The sequence below is a fragment of the Haliotis asinina genome, chromosome 15 (assembly GCF_037392515.1).
Source record: "Haliotis asinina isolate JCU_RB_2024 chromosome 15, JCU_Hal_asi_v2, whole genome shotgun sequence".
Taxonomy (NCBI): Eukaryota; Metazoa; Mollusca; class Gastropoda; order Lepetellida; family Haliotidae; genus Haliotis; species Haliotis asinina.
Genome location: NC_090294.1, coordinates 1,034,482 through 1,059,026, shown reverse-complemented (window position 1 = coordinate 1,059,026; position 24,545 = coordinate 1,034,482). Strand labels below are relative to the sequence as shown.

Below are 24,545 nucleotides of genomic sequence, written 5' to 3'. Positions count from 1 at the left end.
CAGACGGCTTCCTGTGTTGACATGGCAGAATTTACAGCAAGAGAGAAAAGAAAGCTCATTCTAGATGATTTTGAAAGGGGTGAGGCTGATGCTAAAGTGTTAGCTTGTAGACATGGTATTCCTCTGTCTACAGTATACAGAACTTTGAAGAATATTCAAACAGGAACCGGGATAGAGCACAAAGCAGGGGCAGGTCGGCCTAGGAAATTCAGTGTTTTGGATCGCCGAAGACTTGGGCAGATTGTGAGTAGGGGCAAATTGAAAAGTGTTGAGAACATCAGAAATGAAATGATTAGCAGAGGAAGTCCTCAGGTATGCAATGAAACAGTTAGGCAGGAATTACAGAGACTTAATTGGGTGAAAAAACGTGGAATTCCCTCGCCGTTGATGAAAGATACACAAATGGAAAAACGTTTAAACTGGTGTCGGGCTCATGAAAATCAAGATTGGGATAATGTTTTCTTTTCGGATGAAAGTTCTGTTTGGCTTTTCCCTAATTGTGTGAAAATTCGGACCAAAGATACTGTCAAACCTATCTACCAGCGACCAAAACATAGCCCGAAGTTTCACATGTGGGGTGGCATATAGGCTCGCGGAGTGACGCCATTGTGTGTTTTCACGGGAAACTTGACAAAAGAAAGATACGTTGACATTCTAAAAGGTCACCTTCTTCCGACAGCACAAACATTGTATGAAGATGATTGGATTTTCCAGCATGATAATGACCCAAAACACACTGCGCGCTACACAAAACAGTGGTTGTTGGGCGAAAATGTTCAAGTTTTAAACTGGCCCAGTTACAGCCCAGACCTAAACCCAATTGAGAATGTGTGGGGAGTCATGAAAGACAGAATACACCAAAAGGGACTGAGAAATATTGAAGATATGAAGGCCGAGGTGGTCCAATATTGGGATACCCTGTCACGCGATTACCTACAAACTTTGATGGGTAGTGTGCCTAGGCGTATTCAGGCATGCATTGCTGAGCGAGGAGGTCTAACAAAGTACTAAAACAAGACTGAGACTGTAAAAGGTTGATGTTTTAACATGTTTATGTAAGTAAAACGCCAGAAGTTAATAAACGTAATGAGTTACATGACGCAACATGATTCTCAATAATTTCTGGGAATACTATATTTTGAAGACAAACGAACATTCAGGAATAAGTGTAAGGAGAAGCGATGTGCATATACTTCTGCATCTAGGAATATAGACTGTGGAATGTCCCGGAAAAGTGTAAAGTGTTTAATCTCAGTACAACAAGACAAAGATGTCATAACACCAAATGAATGGTTTCCTTATTTCAAAGAATTGTTAAATCCAGTCGACAGTCCACCAATTGATTTTGACAATACAGTATTAGAATTTCTTGATGATCACCACCCAATGTCCTGTGAGTGTTGCCTCAACATTGACATGTTGTCAGAAACTATTAGGAGGAAATCCTAAAGGCCATCTCAGGCATAAAATCTGGGAAGCCCCAGATGTAGACGGGATACCTACAGAGTTTTTAAAAGAACGCTCCTATCCTTACTGATGACATTCATGCGCTGTTTAACGCTATTCTGGACTCATGGAATGTTGGTCGACGAGTTCCTATATACAACTGATGTGATAAGACAGACCCCCAAAATTATAGGGGAATAAGTAGGTTAAGTGCGATTGGAAAAGTGTTTACTTACTTTCTGGAAAGCAGATTACGTTTTGGGGCTGAGTTCAGTGATACTGTAAATGAGGGACAGAGTGGGTTTAGGAATAATCACTCCACAGTGGACAATGATTTCACACTGTATTCTTTAACACATGAATATCTACGTAAGCTAAACATCGTTTTTATGCGGCATGTATAGAAATCCATAGGGCCTTTGATCTAATCAACAGAAAGAAACTCATGTATGTATTAAATTTACTAGAAAGGGTGTTCACTGGAACCTATGTAAAGTTATCAAAAATATATGTACTCCAATGTCTGTGCCTCTTTTTGTTCTGGTAACTGACGAACTGATTTCTTCTCTACTCGAAATGATGTATGCTAAGCCGTTTTACTGTTTATCCTCTTTATCAATCAACTGGCAGATGATATACAACACAGTGATATAATGGAACATTTGTTAATGAATTAATACATACAATCAAGATTTTGCTGTTTGCAGACGATGTTGTCCTGCTTGCTGATAGCGTTGTTGATTTACAAAGGAAACAGGATCTTCCTGAACATTTTTGTTATAAATGGGGATTGGAGGTAAATCAGTCAGAAGTTGTCGTGTTTCGTCATGGAGGCTGTGTCAAACAAAAATGGTTCAGTCTATAAACGTAATATTATGAATGTAACTCGGTACTATAAATACCTTTCAATAGTATTTTCATGATGACGTATTTGGTCGAGAGTTTGTGGAACAATATCAATACAAGCCAAGCGTGCTAGTTTTCCCCTGTTTGAACTTTTTAGAAAATATCCACATATAAATTTGATGTTGCTGGTGATGTTGCTGATGATGTTGCTGATGATGTTGCTGATGATGTAGCTGAGAAAATGTTTACTTCTAAGATATTACCTATTTTATGCTATGTGACCTAAATGTGGGGTTACACCGATAGAAGCTGTATTGAAAAGGAGCAGAGTGAATATTTTAAAGGATTTTGTCCATCAGTAAACATACATCCTCTTGTGCTGTGCAGGGCGAAGTTGGCAAATACAATTTTTGTGTTAATAATGATTATGTATGATGCAAAAACAAACTGGTGCAGAATAATTCGCATAAATGGAAACAGACATCCTTCCGCTTGTTACAATTTATTGAAACAATATGATGTTAATAGTGTTCCAAATTCGTTTCCCACGTTCGAATGTTGCTTTTACCTCAGGATTGTCATATGTTTGTTTGTCTCAGGATTTTGGTAATTTAAAAAAATCATTTTAATAGAAGATGCATAGATATAAATATTCAGCACTGGTAACAAAAACTATCCACCTCAGAGTTTCTTTCATATTACAGATCACTCAAGTCACTTTTAGAGTCTGAATTGTACATTACCAGTGCCTTTTACTGTTAAGATCTCATGAGGAATCATAGCCAAATTTCGATGTCAATCTCACAATTTAAATGTCCAAAAGCAGCGTTTTTCTAAGACAGTTATGCCATTTACCTGGCTTGTATATCAGAAACTTGAATCTCATAGAAGATGAATGCCATTTATTGTTAATATGTCCATTTGATGGGTAGTTTAGACAAGAATTTATACCAAATACATATCACATTTTCCCATCAAAATAAAAATTAAACGATCTTCTAAATGAAACAGGTTTTACCGTTCTAAAAGGATTGTGTGTCTTTTTGAAAAGATGCCTTCATTAATGTCACTATCGATCTCCATGTAATTATCAGCTAAGTAGCTTTGATGTGTGTTCTACACACCTTGTACTCTGGGCCAGGAGGCCTTTAATTCTGAATTAACAATATGACAGTATTACTGGGAAAAAGCAGTATTTAAATTTATTTTTTAGAGAAGTGTGATGTGATAAAGTGCCTTTGAACATCCTTTAGTGACACTTGCAGTCATCAGCAATGCTTTGCAAATGAGCTATATAGCCATCATTAACGACGTAATCCATTTATTGTGGCACTGTGTCTGTTGCAGGACATGTTCAAGGATTCCATGTTGGTGATAGTGCAAGTGATCGTGGTCATGTTGTTGCTCTTCGCCATCTTCAAGTCCCATCTACCCTTCCGCGTCTTCGAAACCGTTCGTCACACCAGGCACTCAACGATTTTCTTGTCTTTCCTCGGGCTTATCGGCATCTCAATGTTGATATACTCGGGACTCTGGGCATGGAGTATCTCGTAAACAAATCGACTCACTTTGGATCTCCTCGTAAGTAACGGAAAGACGCGAGTGTTGACGGAGCGTTTTACTTAGTGCTTTTCTGAACGAACCCTGGTGGTCACGCAGGTAGCAGTTTTTTCCACAAGAAGTGGATAGTTGTAATATTTATAATGAGAGCCGATGTGTGAGCCTAACTGTGACGTCACTGTGATACATTTGTTTGCTGATATTTTACATGAAGACGTTGAGAAGATTGAACGTATACTCTGTTGCTGCACGTGGATGACAAGTGAATCAGCATGCATTTGTTCAAACTGATCTCAATATATAATGCCCTCTTCTACACACACACACACACACACACACACACACACACACACACACACACACACACACACAAAATGCCATCGCTTGTCGACATGATATCGTGCCAAAGTATTTTTGGTTTTTGTATATACATGAATTTTAGGGGGAAGAGTTTACGTGGACAGCATTATGGAGTACCCTCCGTCGTGGTGGCACTGTGACTATGCCCTCGAGTGCCTTGCCTAGTCGCATCACATCACCTGTTTAGTTATTGCAATAACAAAGTGATAACAACGAACATTTCACAATAACAGTCTGAGATGAAGCATTAGAACTGTGTGGTGTGTATTTCGGTGAATACCTGGAACAATTCTGATAAATCACCCCATTTGCCCATCTATGTTAACAGAAAGAACAAAACTGTATACGTGAAACCTGTGCCTGAAACTAGAGGGAAATTACTGGAATTGCTAAACATGGGGCCAGTGGTGAGGCATTGCCAGAGGAACGGGTTCGATTCCCTTGCTTATCTCAGCTCCGGTGTCAGTTGTCGAGGCATCACTGGAGTGTTGTAAACGGCTGTATAAAGTCGGACACACCCATGAAGGTGTATATATAGTATTACAGAAGATTATGTTTTCTGCTGTAAACGTTCCATGTGATGAAGCACAGCCTTCACTGCGGAGCTATCGAAAGTGCCATTTTAAACCCCATGAAATGTGTATATTTTTATATAAATATATATTTATGCGATTCCGCTCGTGCCAGGAGTGCCAATACGAAGCCGTACCAAAGGTGTTAGCTGATGGTTGTAATCACTGTACAAAGCTGCTTCCCTTATGTGACAAGTGCATACTTTGTGACTTATGCTTGGCAATGACGCATTCTCTCAAGTTCAGATGGATTTCGCCATTGATATTTTAGCTAATACCAGAAACTGATTCACTATAAACCATAACTCAGCTGTTAAGTGGGACAATGTTCTAGAAGGAAACAGGCGGTGTAATTCGTGGTATTATCCTGATGTGTGTGAGGAATTCCAATACATGTTTGTTTATATGTGAAGTACTGTTACATCCCAGATGTACCATCGTACTTGTACAATATAGACAGAAGCCAGACAATGTTGACATGACCTATTCGCTTTAATACAGTGCACATTGTTTGTCTCTTGTGCAATGCCGTTGCTGGTCTTCTTAAATAAAAATGACGTGAACTAAACTCAGAATTCACACATCAAACCGGTGTACATGGTGACCCAGTCAGAGGCCAAACTTGTTTACATGGTGACCAAGTCAGTTTTTAAACTGATTTAAATGGTGGCCCAGTCACACATAAACAGTCTTACATGGATACCGAGTGAGACATCAAACTGGTTTACACGGATACCCAGACAGACATCAAACTGGTTTACACGGATACCCAGACAGACATCAAACTGGATAACCTGGTGATCCAGTCAGACATCAAACTGGTTTATATGGACACCCAGACAGACATTAAAATGGTTAACATGGATACCCAGTCTGACATCAAACTGCTGTCATGGATACCTAGACAGACCTCAAACTGGTTTATATGGACACCCAGGCAGACATCAAACTGGTTTACATGGATATCCAGTCAGGCATCAAACTGGTTTACGTGGACACCCAGTCAGACATCAAACTGCTTTACATGGTGACTCAGTCACACATCAAAATGGTTTACGTGGATACAAACTGGTTCTGTCAGCGACGCATGCCATATAATGATCTATCTCTTTGTCTGTGATAAATGTTATATTACTTCCTGTGACGCATGAAAGGATTTGAATTTTGAAATCATAAATATGTTTAAGAAGATAAAAGGTTTCGCTGAAATTCTAGCAGTTTATCCATACTTCGTTGCCATTGCCAGTGCAAGCTCCAAAGAGCCCTCACTGACTCCAAGAAAATGCTGTACATATTTCATTTCAGTGTGGCGATATGTCTTTAAACTATTGAAAAATATGATAGTTAAGACCTAGTCGAGATTTCATCCAGATACCCGGAAATGTCACTCCAATATTTCCAGTCAGGGTTTTCTATATTTGTGCCGCTCTCTGCGGTCAACAACTTGTTACCTGTGTATTAGTTTGACGTCAGCAATAATGTCATATCTAGCTGATGTGCAAAGTGGGCTTTCAGTCAAACATTTGTTTATTTCTGGGACTGAGCAAAGATTCGGTTAGCGGATTGACCCCAGTTGGAAGTAGAGGATTCAAACATTTTTTTAATATTCCGGTTGTTCAGTACATGTCCTCAATAACCGTGAACGGTGACATATAGATGCCTATGCACATGTTGCATGAACAGTGTCTTGTAGGCCTACACGTCACGGATCTTGACGCGCACGAGAACACGAGCTAATTGGCGCTCGAAGCATGTTTGATTCACCTAATTTCGTTTGCAGATCAAATTTAAATGTTAATGTAATTTTAGCTATTGCAGCAACTACTGAAAGTGATTGTCCTAGTCGCAAGTCAATAATCACTTATAATATAATGCCCTCTTCTACACACACACACACACACACACACACACACACACACACACACACACACACACACAAAATGCCATCGCTTGTCGACATGATATCGTGCCAAAGTATTTTTGGTTTTTGTATATACATGAATTTTAGGGGGAAGAGTTTACGTGGACAGCATTATGGAGTACCCTCCGTCGTGGTGGCACTGTGACTATGCCCTCGAGTGCCTTGCCTAGTCGCATCACATCACCTGTTTAGTTATTGCAATAACAAAGTGATAACAACGAACATTTCACAATAACAGTCTGAGATGAAGCATTAGAACTGTGTGGTGTGTATTTCGGTGAATACCTGGAACAATTCTGATAAATCACCCCATTTGCCCATCTATGTTAACAGAAAGAACAAAACTGTATACGTGAAACCTGTGCCTGAAACTAGAGGGAAATTACTGGAATTGCTAAACATGGGGCCAGTGGTGAGGCATTGCCAGAGGAACGGGTTCGATTCCCTTGCTTATCTCAGCTCCGGTGTCAGTTGTCGAGGCATCACTGGAGTGTTGTAAACGGCTGTATAAAGTCGGACACACCCATGAAGGTGTATATATAGTATTACAGAAGATTATGTTTTCTGCTGTAAACGTTCCATGTGATGAAGCACAGCCTTCACTGCGGAGCTATCGAAAGTGCCATTTTAAACCCCATGAAATGTGTATATTTTTATATAAATATATATTTATGCGATTCCGCTCGTGCCAGGAGTGCCAATACGAAGCCGTACCAAAGGTGTTAGCTGATGGTTGTAATCACTGTACAAAGCTGCTTCCCTTATGTGACAAGTGCATACTTTGTGACTTATGCTTGGCAATGACGCATTCTCTCAAGTTCAGATGGATTTCGCCATTGATATTTTAGCTAATACCAGAAACTGATTCACTATAAACCATAACTCAGCTGTTAAGTGGGACAATGTTCTAGAAGGAAACAGGCGGTGTAATTCGTGGTATTATCCTGATGTGTGTGAGGAATTCCAATACATGTTTGTTTATATGTGAAGTACTGTTACATCCCAGATGTACCATCGTACTTGTACAATATAGACAGAAGCCAGACAATGTTGACATGACCTATTCGCTTTAATACAGTGCACATTGTTTGTCTCTTGTGCAATGCCGTTGCTGGTCTTCTTAAATAAAAATGACGTGAACTAAACTCAGAATTCACACATCAAACCGGTGTACATGGTGACCCAGTCAGAGGCCAAACTTGTTTACATGGTGACCAAGTCAGTTTTTAAACTGATTTAAATGGTGGCCCAGTCACACATAAACAGTCTTACATGGATACCGAGTGAGACATCAAACTGGTTTACACGGATACCCAGACAGACATCAAACTGGTTTACACGGATACCCAGACAGACATCAAACTGGATAACCTGGTGATCCAGTCAGACATCAAACTGGTTTATATGGACACCCAGACAGACATTAAAATGGTTAACATGGATACCCAGTCTGACATCAAACTGCTGTCATGGATACCTAGACAGACCTCAAACTGGTTTATATGGACACCCAGGCAGACATCAAACTGGTTTACATGGATATCCAGTCAGGCATCAAACTGGTTTACGTGGACACCCAGTCAGACATCAAACTGCTTTACATGGTGACTCAGTCACACATCAAAATGGTTTACGTGGATACAAACTGGTTCTGTCAGCGACGCATGCCATATAATGATCTATCTCTTTGTCTGTGATAAATGTTATATTACTTCCTGTGACGCATGAAAGGATTTGAATTTTGAAATCATAAATATGTTTAAGAAGATAAAAGGTTTCGCTGAAATTCTAGCAGTTTATCCATACTTCGTTGCCATTGCCAGTGCAAGCTCCAAAGAGCCCTCACTGACTCCAAGAAAATGCTGTACATATTTCATTTCAGTGTGGCGATATGTCTTTAAACTATTGAAAAATATGATAGTTAAGACCTAGTCGAGATTTCATCCAGATACCCGGAAATGTCACTCCAATATTTCCAGTCAGGGTTTTCTATATTTGTGCCGCTCTCTGCGGTCAACAACTTGTTACCTGTGTATTAGTTTGACGTCAGCAATAATGTCATATCTAGCTGATGTGCAAAGTGGGCTTTCAGTCAAACATTTGTTTATTTCTGGGACTGAGCAAAGATTCGGTTAGCGGATTGACCCCAGTTGGAAGTAGAGGATTCAAACATTTTTTTAATATTCCGGTTGTTCAGTACATGTCCTCAATAACCGTGAACGGTGACATATAGATGCCTATGCACATGTTGCATGAACAGTGTCTTGTAGGCCTACACGTCACGGATCTTGACGCGCACGAGAACACGAGCTAATTGGCGCTCGAAGCATGTTTGATTCACCTAATTTCGTTTGCAGATCAAATTTAAATGTTAATGTAATTTTAGCTATTGCAGCAACTACTGAAAGTGATTGTCCTAGTCGCAAGTCAATAATCACATGGTGACGATCAAACTTAGGCACAGTTTTTGCAACATTTTAATTTACCAGCTGGCCATTAGGGCCTGCTGCTACCTGCAGGCTTTTAAACTCTTTCTGAATGAAATCTGCAGGCCCCTGCAGACTACCAAAATAGACTACGTTGTACACAGTTTCAGTTTCTACGAAATCAAGCGAAGCCTATGGTAGATTTGTTAAACTGGTGTTGACAATCCTCCGTAAAAGCGCAGAAATACCAGGAATTGACTTGTAAGTTATCATAACATGACGGATCGTGAGCATTCCCGAGCGTTAATCAAGGAGTCATCAGCAGATGACATGTCCCCCCGGCCCCCACATATTTGAGGGGACAAATCATCTGACAGTTACTTGATGTTTTTTAAGACTAAGTTTCAATCGTTTCCATGGAAGTCGTGAAAAAGATAGATGCCATATATATAATTGGCAGATAATATACTGAAGGCCATAAAGGCCTTTGAAACTGCCGGCCTGATACTATAACAACCTGCGATGGACTTCAGGTCGGCGGTTACTTCGAACATCGCGAGAGTTTCCTTTTACTCGTTTGTCTGCAGTCACCCCTTCATTAAGGATGAACAATATGGTAGTTACGTTCTCATAACATCAACACGGACACGGATAAGTAAATAATTGATTTAAGAGAAACTGTCGAGAAAAGTCAAGACGATTTATGCATGTTGTTAATGCTTCTATGCATTATTCAAACGGCCGTTGTTACAAGTCTCTTTGTAGAGACAATAATTCCCCATTGGCCAGGGCACACTCTTCAGGAACAGTCTGTAACGGTTCGGTTTTGTTTGCGTAGGCTTGATTATGTTTGTTTAACCAGGGATATTCTACAACAGGGATAGTTCACTCGCTTGCTTTCTTTACCATCTGTACTAATTAATGTGTGCCTCGTCGTATACTCCAACACACAGTGACTTGGCTCGTTCCCAGACCAACTTCAGCTGTTTAACAGAACTTCACATAGTTTATTGTATCAGCAACTTTACAATGAATGAATGACTTATAGAAAGAATTAAAAACAAGAATTATATGTGAATGAATAAATGAAAGAAATAAGGAAAAAGAATAAAAGAAAGAAACACATGTGAATGAATGAAAGAATAAATGATACACGGCGGCCTTCCCTCCCAAAGCATGTTAAAGAACGCAAAAGTATCGCGAGAATACGTGTTCACATCACCTGTCTACTTTGAGACATTTTTCTTAACACTAATAATTCATTCAGATATCTTATTGCATGTGGGGAATGGAATGGACATTACCAAATTGTTAACTGACACTGTCACACACCCCGCAAAAACAGAAATTGTAAAACTGTCACATAGCGGTGTAAACACCTTTCCAAGGTCAAGAAGAAAGAAAGAAGTTATGGAACTATAACCCTAAAGCATCACAAGCAGCAATGGCGGATCAAACAGATCGGCGATATGTCATATTTTTCACATGGGATAACCTATATATAGTCTATATATAGTCTCCCCGGGTTATCCTACAGCCAGACCGAATAACAAACTTGGATGAACGACTTCTTAAGCAAGGTGATCGGGGGTGGCAATAAAAAAATCTAATTTCATCTGAAATATGAATATTGTCATCGAAAGGGTTTTCTGAACGGATTTAGACATCAGAAGATGGCATATCCCCCCGGCCCACATATTTGAACGGACAAATCATCTGACAGTTACTTATTTTGTTTTTAGACCAAGTCTAAATTGTTTCCATGGAATTCATGAAAAATATAAATGCCATATATCTGTAACAAAAGAAAACAACACCACCATTTCAAGATCTGTCTCATATATCTGCCAAGAGTTGTGCTTCGGAAACGAAGTCAGCAACGTGTTCATGGAACCGACAAAATAATAAATCATAAAAACCTGTAAACAGCAAAAGGCACCACTTTGGGGTCTGCCACACATATCTACCAAGTAACACTGACAGATATTATGAAGTTTTTGAGTTCTGCTCCGGAAACAGAACACACCTGTCACTTTTGAGAGGAAGTCCGAAACGTTTCCATGGAAACCGAGAAAATAATAAATCACAAAAACCTGTAAGTAGCAAAAGGCACCACTTTAGGTTCCGACTGATATATCTACCAAGTTTTGCGGGAAAATATAGAACGGTTTTTTGAGTTCTGCTCCGGAAACGAAGCCCATCCCTCCATTTTGAGAGTAAGTCCGCAACGTTTCCATAGAAACGGAGAAAATAATAAATCACAAAAACATGTAAATAGCAAAAGGCACCACTTTTAGGTCTACCACACATATCAACCAAGTAACACTGATAGATATTAAGAAGATTTTGAGCTCTGCTCCAGAAACGAAACGCTCATCTCACTTTTGAGACTAGTCTGAAACATTTCCATGGAAACCAAGAAAATAATAAATCACAAAAACCTGTAAATACCAAAAAGCACCACTATAGGTTCAGACTGATATATCTACCAAGTTTTGCAGAAATACATTGAATGGTTTTTGAGTTATGCTCCGGAAATGAAGCCTATCCCTCCATTTTGAGACTACGTCCGAAATGTTTCCATGGAAACCGAGAAAATAATAAATCACAAAACCTGTACATAGCAAAATGCACCACTTCAGCTTCTGACTGATATATCTACAAAGTTTTGCAGAAAAATATTGTATGGTTTTTGAGTTATGCTCCGGAAACGAAGCCCATCCCACCATAAGACTAACACCAAAATGTTCCACGGAAAAACAAAAAAAAATATAAATGTCAAAAATCTGTAAATAGCAAAAGGCACAATCATAGGCTGAGATTACTATATCTATCAAGTTTGGTCTAAAAATATTGAACGGTTTCTGAGTTATGCTCCGGAAACAAAATGATTACGGACGGACAGACGTGACGTCGACTATATCCCCCCGCATTACATGCCGGGGGGATAATAATTCAGAGAATTGATCAATTTAGAATACAATCAATGGAAATCCGCCGTGCGGTGGAATACTGCCATCCCTGGGTAATGCGACGTTGAGATACATATTGAGGAATGGTTGTAGACACCTGCTTGACACCGATGGGAGAATCTGGATCAAAGCGTTGTTCACCCACAAAGCTGGTCTTTTTCTGACTAACTACAAACTAAGTTTTCGAAGCTCTATTAGCGCCAAGTGTCGTAAGTTAAGGGACTATTCAATTTATGGTTAGGGTCCATAAAATCATGATCATCCCCTAGCCATAAATTATGAACGGCCCCTAATGTTAGTGTATTGCATTTACATCTTAGCGCTAAGACAGCTTCGAAAATACAGGCCCTTGCCTCCTGCGCATATGTACACACGTACACAGTACATTGTACACATATGCATATAGACAGTATGCAGGGTTTCCCAAAATGGCAAACTGACATCTACATTACACCCGGCTTTCCTTGTGAAGACATTTTCACTGATGGGAGGAACATATCTCACTCACACCAGCAGCTCTGGAAATGTCATCAAGGTGCCTGGGGTGAGGTGCCTGGGGTGAGGTGGGGTTCCGTGTCCTTGTGAATGTGTGGCTGCTTGTGCTAGCTAAGCTGATGTTTTACTAAAACTGGCTGGCTCACTGAGATACCATGCTGCAATTAAGCATGAATACCCCAATCAGACACATTCTGAATCTGAATTGAGCCCACCAATCTTTGTTGTACGCATTAACAAAATTTAGAAATATTTACTAACATGCACTCACTATTTGCCCTGCATACAGCATTTGATAGTCCCTGCAGCGGCGTGGGGGTCTAACCCTAACCCACAGCAAACCCTGAACACACTTGTTGCTTACATAGGCACAACATTTCAGTAAATAAAAGGGCAGATTGTACCTACTCCTGCCAGGACCAAGCAATGTGATAACAATGAACAAGGTATGGTACCATGCTGTCAGCATATTATTGACAAGTCATGAAGCACTTTCTACTCTCACCAGGACAGGTGACATGGAGCCGAACTAGGAGTCCCCAAGGCGCCAGTATGATGACAGTGGACGAATCAACAAAACAGTTGTGAGACACTTTTATTACATAAATAATCTGAGACTCAGTAAAACACACTGAATATACCCTCATACAAATGTAACAATATGTACACCATCTGTTACATTAGTTTTTGAGAATGTTTCTCAAAACATTTTATTGTTTAAAACTGCACTTCCAGCTGTGTCAAAATGTCTGTAAAAACTCCTGTCAGAAAACCCTGGGACTAACAGCATGAGCATTGATCTCCAGGGATACCAGAGGCTTCCACCAAGTCAGTGAGTCTTACCATCTGATCCATCCCATTTGGTAGAGAACCAATGTAACAGCATGAGCATTGATCTCCAGGGATACCAGAGGCTTCCACCAAGTCAGTGAGTCTTACCATCTGATCCATCCCATTTGGTAGAGAACCAACATTGGTTCTCAGAGCACAGACCTTTCATCTTTTGGAAATCCAGTGCATTGGACATTAGTTTTCTTTGGTTAATGTAAAACTAAATTTATGGCAGCACAAACCTAAGTCCATTTCAAAACATTGTTCCAAGAGACAGTACAAAAGTGAACAGGCATTCAGTAAACAACAAACTCAGGCATCAGTTGACAAGATCTCATGAATAATGGCACCCTCTCAAACCACCTCCTTCTCAGGCTGGTATCATCTTCTCACACTGCTTGAACAGTGTCAGCATGGTAAAAAGAGTCCTGATGTGTGTTATCTTCAGGTGAGGTGCTAATCATGTTGATCATGGTACACGATGTATATGTAGGTATTCAGTATACCGAATTTTGCCTCAAAATATTCATTCATCCTTTCATCTGAAAAAAATCATTATTTTTCCACATAAACGAACCTAGGGGAGTGAGTGAGTTAATCTTTACCGTCACATCGGCAATATCTCAACCATATCGTGACCAAACTGCTAGACTTGAGACAATATGCAGGAAGGAATTCTTGGGAATACAGTCTGTTCCAGGGAAATCAGATTTCTATTTTGACAACAGACTGAACACCAAGGTTAATGTTTAGTAAGGAGTAATGTCTTTGTATGAAGACAGTCCAGGAAGGAATGTTGGGTTTCAGGTATGTGATTATTCGTCTGTTCAATACTGAGAAACTATGATAAGAAGACAGGCACTCAGAAATGACAAGCATATAAGCTTCAGGACTGAAGAGTCGTGAAGCAGAAAGTCACTGATATCAGTCCGTCAACACATTCTAAACCTGACACCTATATTTCAAGGTAACTTTTACACCTCATCCATACACGGAACCTTTCATAATCATTAAATAAATACATTCTCAGTCAAACTTAATCACGTGCTGTAACCAAGCTGAACAACAAACCCACATCGATCCTCAGAGACTAACTGAGACACATAGAGTCCATTCACTGCTGCTATTATACCAGGCCTCTGACTTCCAATGGCAACTATCATCCACATGTATACACTGTCACTAATGGCTGTCATCAAACGATGTCAAGCTCTGGAAGGCTCTCATCCCCTGAAGATATCTCAGTGTCCTCATATTCCTTCGTCACAATGTCTGTGAGTACAACCCTCACCTGGCTCTCCACCTTGATGTGTCTGTGTGCTCCATGATCGCTGACATCCAGAGCATTATTGTTCTGATTCATTTCCAAACCTGGCAGTGTAGCCTCAAGACAGGACTTATCCCCATCCACAAAATGGGCACCATCACCATTCCCAATGTTCAATGTTGAATCTTTCTTCTGTTTTAATCCTGACTGTACACTCTTCAGTTTCATGTCTCCAGACTCCACAGAGTCTCCATGGCCTTTTGAGTTCACTGTGTCTAGTTTGCCAGAACCTTCCATACAAGAAACAATAGCATCACGAGGCACAACTGTATGTGATACTTCCTGAAATTTTGAGTCACTGTCTAGACAGGTGTCTGTTTCCATGGGAACAGACATGTCATCTTGTTTGTCAGAAGGATCAGGGACCACTGGGTCTTGGTCCTCCTCCTCAGAGTCCTGATCTGATGACCCAGTCTCCAGTCTCTGGACTTGCATCTTCTGTGGAGATTTCTGTTTGGTCCATGCAAATAGGCTTCTCTGCAATCAGAAATAAATCATTATCATCCAATCTGGGCTACCACAAGAGATCAAGCAGCATTTCCATGTGTGTACATGTCTGGCCAACTGCTTGACGTGTAGGGGAAAACACTCCACCGAGGTATTGGTGGACAATACAAAACCAGCGGGGGAGGGATTTTCTGAGGAGAAGTGTTTTCTCTTACATACATAACGTCAATGAAGGATAATTACTATGCAGATGATCATTTAATGAAGCTACATAACAATAACTGAAGCACAAGCAAAATCATTTTTATGACAGTAACTGTCAATAGGTAATTCAACCCCACTTCCTTCATTGGCCTGGTGGCTGTGTGGTAGAGAGTCTTTTACAGAGTTGCCGCTCCAATCTTGCTTGGGAAAACATTTGCACTTTGAATTTAAAGTTGAACAATATTTTTCAATTGATTTCGAACACTCATATATCACTTGAATGTTCATATAGCGTTAAAAAATATAATTACAAAACGTAAATCCTGGCAGGAGGTCTTACAAACGAAAAGTAAAACCTGGGAAGAGGTCTTACATACAAAACCAAAACCAAAACCAAAACCAAAACTGCAGTTATTCTGGGAAAACAAGAGGTGACCTTACAATAAGAGACACACTTCAAGTTTATATTTCTAGTGACACAGATGCACCATGCCGTAATTTCAACACAGACACCCCTTTCCCACATAGTATGTGTTCCGTTCTCTCTGTTCAGGCTGGATTAGTGCACCTTTCCATGAGTTTTGATATGACATAAATGATCAGCAAGACACTGACTATCAAACAGTCTGACACTCTACCCATCTTGACCACAGAGGTGGTAAAACGCAATTGGTACATGACATTATCAACCATGTACCAACATGTAATCCTTAGTCATTTTGGACTGCAAGTGTAGGATATTTCTTACAGGATAAAATAAACTGTGAAATTCTGTGTGATCATGGCCATGGTAACAGAATCAAAATTAATAGCCTGTTTTTTATAAATCTGTGGTCAATGTTCTAAAGACACAAACAATGGCAGACCCCTGTACCATGTCGTATTACATCACAATGTACATTTCTTTGTTACTTAAAGTTGCGCTTGAATATTCTTTCCACATCTCCATCGACTGTGTGGATGACACAAACCAGTGATGGATATGGTCAGTACAAAGCCATGACAACAAAATACGATGACACCAAATCAATCCCGTCCTTCAGCCAGACCATCTTTCCCTGGGTGACCCAGTGACCCACCTGTTTGCTGGAGGTTGCCTGTAGCGTGACCGTCCACTTGCTGGAGATCCTCACCATCAAGTCTTTCACCTGACACAAAAACAGATGGGGTTAGTGAGTGAGTTGTGTCAAGCATTGATTTAAAATGTGCACCTGTTGTACTGGACCATGTCGGTTCATCTTGGTGAAGGACAACACAATATCTTATACATCATAACATTAGGCAAAATACGCTCTCAGGTTGTCATGAATACAATAACACATATTCAGTGTATAAACACAGAAGGTTTAATAGTGAGTGAGTGAGTTTGGTTTTATGCACATTTTAGCAATATCAAGGCTGGAGACGCCAGAAATGGGCATCACATTTTGTTCCCATGTGGAGAATCGAACCTGAGTCTTCAGCATAATGAGCGAACACTTTAACCACGACACTATGCCACCACCTTTAGTTTTATTATCATTTTAGGCCACTCCTCCTGGTTATTTCCTGTTGCTATGCATAACCTGTCATGCTGGTGTTGGTTATGGGTACATCTAAGAATCCTGCTACTCAGTATGTAAGGCTCTCCGCTGGTTTAAGTGACATGCCAGACACTTCACGACAGCAGGGTGTGGAGTGGGTACACCAGAAGTGGTTTCATCTTGTACCCATGTGGGTAATCGGACAGAGGACTTCGGTGTGATGAGGGAATGGTTTAGGCTACTCCTACTCCTTCTGAACATATTAACATACAATCCTAGTGCATCCGTTGAGAAATAAGCTAAGTAATATTTGTGTGTTGCAATCCATTGGCCTCTGCAAGTGTCATGTGACTCACTCGGGTATGGTCAAGTCTGCGAACATTGTCCCGAACATCACTGGTCAATGTACGGAGCTGTTCCATCAGGACCTGAAGGTAATCCTGCAAGATCAAGGTCAAGTACTTCAAGAATCAGTCTGACCAACAGCATGCTACAACAAACACTACTTTGAAACATACTTTCAGAACTATGTCAGGATAACAACTTTTGCTACCAAAACCACAACATCCTACTTATGTAAGGGATAAGACACTTTACACTCAGTTGCATCACCCCAAACCGCAAGTCATCAGTGTACTCACTGCTAGGTTTGTGGCTTGCTGCACACACGACCTGGCATACCTAATACACATATGAAGGCTGTTCAGTTTGACCTCAGCTACTCTACATACACATGACCCGCAGGGTCAACTGGCACAAATGAACGGTCGAGTTAACTTCATTAAATAGTGCAGCACAGAATGTTGTTATTGTTGGAACATGCATACATGGATTCACTAAAGAACTTGTCCCGCAAAATATCTCTTCTAAAAAAAACAAAATATCTCTTCTAAAAAAACCAATCATTTCATGTTTTAATTGAATTGTTTTTACAGTCATAAGCTATCTCATTTGGTTTACTAACATTACAATTATCAATTAAAGTCAGTTACTTTCTGCTCTGCTCGCTGCCTGAAAGCCCAAACAGGAAACACTAAACCATCTGTAGCTAATTGTTTAAAGAAAGTTAGGACATTCCTCGCGATTTCTTGACACTGAGATGTCAAATGGCGACCTTGTGTTTGGACATGTTGCCACATGTTGACAAGGACGCACCCCTTCACAATAATAGACCAAACCAGTTGTCAAGCTGAACAACCTGTACCTGTCATGGCAGCAACTAAACAAGACATCAAGTGACCGTATCAGATACTCATGGCGGCAACTAAACAAGACATCAAGTGACTGTATCCGATACTCGTGGTGGCAACTAAACAAGACATCAAGTGACTGTATCCGATACTCATGGTGGCAACTAAACAAGACATCAAGTGACTGTATCCGATACTCATGGCGGCAACTAAACAAGACATCAAGTGATTGTATCATATACCCATGGCGGCAACTAAACAAGACATCAAGTGACCGTATCCGATACTCGTGGTGGCAACTAAACAAGACATCAAGTGATTGTATCAGATACCCATGGCGGCAACTAAACAAGACATCAAATGACTGTATCCGATACTCGTGGTGGCAACTAAACAAAACATCAAGTGACTGTATCCGATGCTCATGGCGGCAACTAAACAAGACATCAAGTGACGGTATCCGATACTCGTGGTGGCAACTAAACAAGACATCAAGTGACTGTATCCGATACTCATGGTGGCAACTAAACAAGACATCAAGTGACTGTATCCGATACTCATGGCGGCAACTAAACAAGACATCAAGTGATTGTATCATATACCCATGGCGGCAACTAAACAAGACATCAAGTGACCGTATCCGATACTCGTGGTGGCAACTAAACAAGACATCAAGTGACCATATCAGATACCCATGGCGGCAACTAAACAAGACATCAAATGACTGTATCCGATACTCGTGGTGGCAACTAAACAAAACATCAAGTGACTGTATCCGATACGCATGGCGGCAACTAAACAAGACATCAAGTGACGGTATCCGATACTCGCGGCGGCAACTAAACAAGACATCAAGTGACCGTATAACATACCCATGGCAGCAACTAAACAAGACATCAAGTGACTGTATCCGATACTCATGGTGGCAACTAAACAAGACATCAAGTGACTGTATCCGATACTCGTGGTGGCAACTAAACAAGACATCAAGTGACCGTATCACATACCCATGGCGGCAACTAAACAAGACATCAAGTGACTGTATCCGATACTCGTGGTGGCAACTAAACAAGACATCAAGTGACTGTATCCGATACTCGTGGTGGCAACTAAACAAGACATCAAGTGACTGTATCACATACCCATGGCGGCAACTAAACAAGACATCAAGTGACTGTATCCGATACTCGTGGTGGCAACTAAACAAAACATCAAGTGACTGTATCCGATACGCATGGCGGCAACTAAACAAGACATCAAGTGACGGTATCCAATACTCGTGGCGGCAACTAAACAAGACATCAAGTGACCGTATCACATACCCATGGCAGCAACTAAACAAGACATCAAGTGACTGTATCCGATACTCATGGTGGCAACTAAACAAGACATCAAGTGACTGTATCCGATACTCGTGGTGGCAACTAAACAAGACATCAAGTGACTGTATCACATACCCATGGCGGCAACTAAACAAGACATCAAGTGACTGTATCCGATACTCATGGCGGCAACTAAACAAGACATCAAGTGACTGTATCCGATACACGTGGTGGCAACTAAACAAGACATCAAGTGACTGTATCACATACCCATGGCGGCAACTAAACAAGACATCAAGTGACTGTATCCGATACTCGTGGTGGCAACTAAACAAGACATCAAGTGACCGCATCACATACACATGGCGGCAACTAAACAAGACATCAAGTGATTGTATCCGATACTCATGGTGGCAACTAAACAAGACATCAAGTGACGGTATCCGATACTCGTGGTGGCAACTAAACAAGACATCAAGTGACCGTATCACATACCCATGGTGGCAACTAAACAAGACATCAAGTGACGGTATCCGATACGCATCAACTAAACAAAACATCAAGTGACTGTATCCGATACTCGTGGTGGCAACTAAACAAGACATCAAGTGACCGTATCACATACCCATGGCGGCAACTAAACAAGACATCAAGTGACGGTATCCGATACTCGCGGTGGCAACTAAACAAGACATCAAGTGACCGTATCACATACCCATGGCAGCAACTAAACAAGACATCAAGTGACTGTATCCGATACTCATGGTGGCAACTAAACAAGACATCAAGTGACTGTATCCGATACTCGTGGTGGCAACTAAACAAGACATCAAGTGACCGTATCACATACCCATGGCGGCAACTAAACAAGACATCAAGTGACTGTATCCGATACTCATGGCGGCAACTAAACAAGACATCAAGTGACTGTATCCGATACTCGTGGTGGCAACTAAACAAGACATCAAGTGACTGTATCATATACCCATGGCGGCAACTAAACAAGACATCAAGTGACTGTATCCGATACTCGTGGTAGCAACTAAACAAAACATCAAGTGACTGTATCACATACCCATGGCGGCAACTAAACAAGACATCAAGTGACTGTATCCGATACTCGTGGTGGCAACTAAACAAAACATCAAGTGACTGTATCCGATACGCATGGCGGCAACTAAACAAGACATCAAGTGACGGTATCAGATACTCGTGGCGGCAACTAAACAAGACATCAAGTGACCGTATCACATACCCATGGCAGCAACTAAACAAGACATCAAGTGACTGTATCCGATACTCATGGTGGCAACTAAACAAGACATCAAGTGACTGTATCCGATACTCGTGGTGGCAACTAAACAAGACATCAAGTGACTGTATCACATACCCATGGCGGCAACTAAACAAGACATCAAGTGACTGCATCCGATACTCATGGCGGCAACTAAACAAGACATCAAGTGACTGTATCCGATACACGTGGTGGCAACCAAACAAGACATCAAGTGACTGTATCCGATACTCGTGGTGGCAACTAAACAAGACATCAAGTGACCGTATCACATACCCATGGCGGCAACTAAACAAGACATCAAGTGACGGTATCCGATACGCATCAACTAAACAAAACATCAAGTGACTGTATCCGATACTCGTGGTGGCAACTAAACAAGACATCAAGTGACCGTATCACATACCCATGGTGGCAACTAAACAAGACATCAAGTGACGGTATCCGATACTCGCGGTGGCAACTAAACAAGACATCAAGTGACCGTATAACATACCCATGGCAGCAACTAAACAAGACATCAAGTGACTGTATCCGATACTCATGGTGGCAACTAAACAAGACATCAAGTGACTGTATCCGATACTCGTGGTGGCAACTAAACAAGACATCAAGTGACCGTATCACATACCCATGGCGGCAACTAAACAAGACATCAAGTGACTGTATCCGATACTCATGGCGGCAACTAAACAAGACATCAAGTGACTGTATCCGATACTCGTGGTGGCAACTAAACAAGACATCAAGTGACTGTATCACATACCCATGGCGGCAACTAAACAAGACATCAAGTGACTGTATCCGATACTCGTGGTAGCAACTAAACAAAACATCAAGTGACTGTATCCGATACGCATGGCGGCAACTAAACAAGACATCAAGTGACGGTATCCGATACTCGTGGCGGCAACTAAACAAGACATCAAGTGACCGTATCACATACCCATGGCAGCAACTAAACAAGACATCAAGTGACTGTATCCGATACTCATGGTGGCAACTAAACAAGACATCAAGTGACGGTATCCGATACTCGTGGTGGCAACTAAACAAGACATCAAGTGACCGTATCACATACCCATGGTGGCAACTAAACAAGACATCAAGTGACTGTATCCGATACTCATGGCGGCAACTAAACAAGACATCAAGTGACTGTATCCGATACACGTGGTGGCAACTAAACAAGACATCAAGTGACTGTATCACATACCCATGGCGGCAACTAAACAAGACATCAAGTGACTGTATCCGATACTCGTGGTGGCAACTAAACAAGACATCAAGTGACCGCATCACATACACATGGCGGCAACTAAACAAGACATCAAGTGATTGTATCCGATACTCATGGTGGCAACTAAACAAGACATCAAGTGACTGTATCCGATACTCGTGGTGGCAACTAAACAAGACATCAAGTGACCGTATCACATACCCATGGCGGCAACTAAACAAGACATCAAGTGACGGTATCCGATACGCATCAACTAAACAAAACATCAAGTGACTGTATCCGATACTCATGGCGGCAACTAAACAAGACATCAAGTGACTGTATCCGATACTCGTGGTGGCAACTAAACAAGACATCAAGTGACCGTATCACATACCCATGGCGGCAACTAAACAAGACATCAAGTGGCTGTATCACATACCCATGGCGGCAACTAAACAAGACATCAAGTGATTGTATCCGATACTCATGACGGCAACTAAACAAGACATCATGTCACAGTATCCAATACTCATGGTGGCAACAAAACGAGACATCAAGTCACCGTGCTCGAATATTGGGTATCCATGGTAGCAACTAAACTAGACAGCAAATCACGGTGCTCGTGTATCACTGACCTTCTCCTCTGAGTTGAGAGGCTCACTGCCCACCGCGATGTCCAGCAGGGCAACACCACTGGCTAGGGCATACAGGTCATCTGTCGCCAGCTCCCTCAAGGCAGGAAACAACACAGTCAGCTGGTTTAACTGTAACCGAAAACACACTAGCATAACAAGAAACACTCTTGTATCAGAAGAAACATGGAAACCATTCAAACAAAGCAGGAGATATTGGATGTACAAGATTGATAGAATGCAAACGATGAAGTCAGGGAGGGAATAGATGATGAAGAGAAATGTGGCAATGCATTCCATTCCTTTAGAAATGTTGCATATGTATGGATATATATTTTACTTTTTCTCATATGCATTGGCATTGGCACTTCCTAGAGGTATGCGCTCAAAATTGAACATCCCCTACAATTTGTTTATGGTATGTAAGGAGAAACATGGTTACATCATGGTTAGGCATGGCGCGGTGGGCGAGCTGGCTAAGGCGCCAGGCTAGTGATCCAGTAAGGTTGAGGTGTCGGGATCGAGTACACCTGAGACCGAGTGTAAAAACCTTGAAATAAACATTGTGTACAGACTCTTGCTGAGTTGTCACAACCCCTAGTGTACAGTACACAACCCCTAGTGTGCAGTACACAACCCTTAGTGTGCAGTACACAACCCCTAGTGTGCAGTACACAACCCCTAGTGTGCAGTACACAACCCCTAGTGTACAGTACACAACCCCTAGTGTGCAGTTCACAACCCCTAGTGTGCAGTTCACAACCCCTAGTGTGCAGTTCACAACCCCTAGTGTGCAGTTCACAACTCTGTGCACTTAAAAGAACCCACGAATCCGTTGGTATATGACCAGATGGTGGCCACATGAATACATGCGAACACCTAGTTGCAGGTACAGCAACGTGCAGTAAACTTGGACAAAGTACTGTGTCTATGTGTCCCAGTCCACCCAGCTGTGAATGGTTACCTCGGTTGGATGAGAGAGCCTCAATAAGCTTGGTGCACCAAGTGGCAGCTAGAGTTGTATACTCCCCAGGGAGCTGAGATTGAAATACCATGTGCTGTTGAGATTGACATCCAGTGATCGAGGGAAAAATACCAGCACCTTGAGCATGCACTAGTGCGTGGATATGTGCGCTATAAAAATATCCTATATCATATCATATCATTTGTTCAAAGCCGCAAGTTCAAAGTTTCACATCTAACCAGCCCCGTGGTCTGGCCGAGTTTCATACCCTGCCTATACCAGCATTATCATGAATTGGTCTATCTTGCCTTGAATGTAGCAAGCTGTTGGTGGGAGACAGTGTCCCTTGACAGTATCTTCACTAGGAGGACGTAAGCTAGTCGCCGCTGAATGCTGCTGCCTCGCTTGCCGTAGGGGAAGAGTTGAGTCAAGTAGACATGGTTGTGGTGATGGGAGGTGATGCAGGACAGCCGCAAGCACAGCGTTGGCATCTGCAACACAAACACAAACATCACAGGTGAGCTCAACAGGTGATGGTGGTTACCTGTTTATGCCTCATTTAGAAGTATCAATATTAACCGATCCCTTGGTGTGAAAAGCAAACACTTTAATTACTCGGCTAACCCAGAACCATAGCATAGCACCTTGGCTGAGAGGGTGAGTTTAAACATTATTATTGCAACCATTGATGTTGGAGCTGCTCCTTTCTTCAAGGTTCCATGTTCTTAGCACCCTGAACTGACCAGCAGTGAGTGAGTTTAGTTTTCTGCCACACTCAGCAATATTCCAGCCACACTCAGCAATATTCCAGCCATATGGCAGTTGTCTGTAAATAATGGACAAGAAAATCCAGTGATGAACAACATAAGCATTGATCTGCACAACCAAGTCAGCAAGCCTGATCAACCGATCCTATTAGTTGCCTCTTACGACAACCATGGGTTACCGATGGCCAATATTCTAACCTGGACTTTCATGGGGAGAATAAATA

General features: G+C 41.4%; 2 protein-coding genes across 3 annotated transcripts in view; one reads left to right on the top strand and one right to left on the bottom strand.

Annotated features, from left to right (window-relative positions):
• LOC137266466 (beta-hexosaminidase subunit beta-like) overlaps positions 1–13,344 on the top strand; it is a 71,578-nt gene extending 58,234 nt beyond the window's left edge. Inside the window, exons 16-17 of one of the 2 annotated variants that reach the window (XM_067801967.1) lie at positions 3,640–3,873; positions 13,107–13,344. In XM_067801967.1, the coding sequence (XP_067658068.1) occupies positions 3,640–3,846 (207 nt within the window). In that variant the 3' untranslated portion in view covers positions 3,847–3,873; positions 13,107–13,344. Of the gene's footprint in view, positions 1–3,639; positions 3,874–4,294; positions 5,994–13,106 lie in introns of those variants that run through there. The other variant, XM_067801968.1, reaches the window with a different exon arrangement.
• Positions 13,180–24,545, bottom strand: part of LOC137266465 (mucin-4-like) — an 82,405-nt gene continuing 71,039 nt past the window's right edge. The window contains exons 18-22 of the mRNA XM_067801966.1: positions 23,863–24,045; positions 22,594–22,722; positions 17,287–17,370; positions 16,487–16,555; positions 13,180–15,233 (exon numbers count right to left, since the gene is read on the bottom strand). Of these exons, the coding sequence (XP_067658067.1) occupies positions 14,625–15,233; positions 16,487–16,555; positions 17,287–17,370; positions 22,594–22,722; positions 23,863–24,045 (1,074 nt within the window). The 3' untranslated portion in view covers positions 13,180–14,624. The remainder of the gene's footprint in view (positions 15,234–16,486; positions 16,556–17,286; positions 17,371–22,593; positions 22,723–23,862; positions 24,046–24,545) is intronic.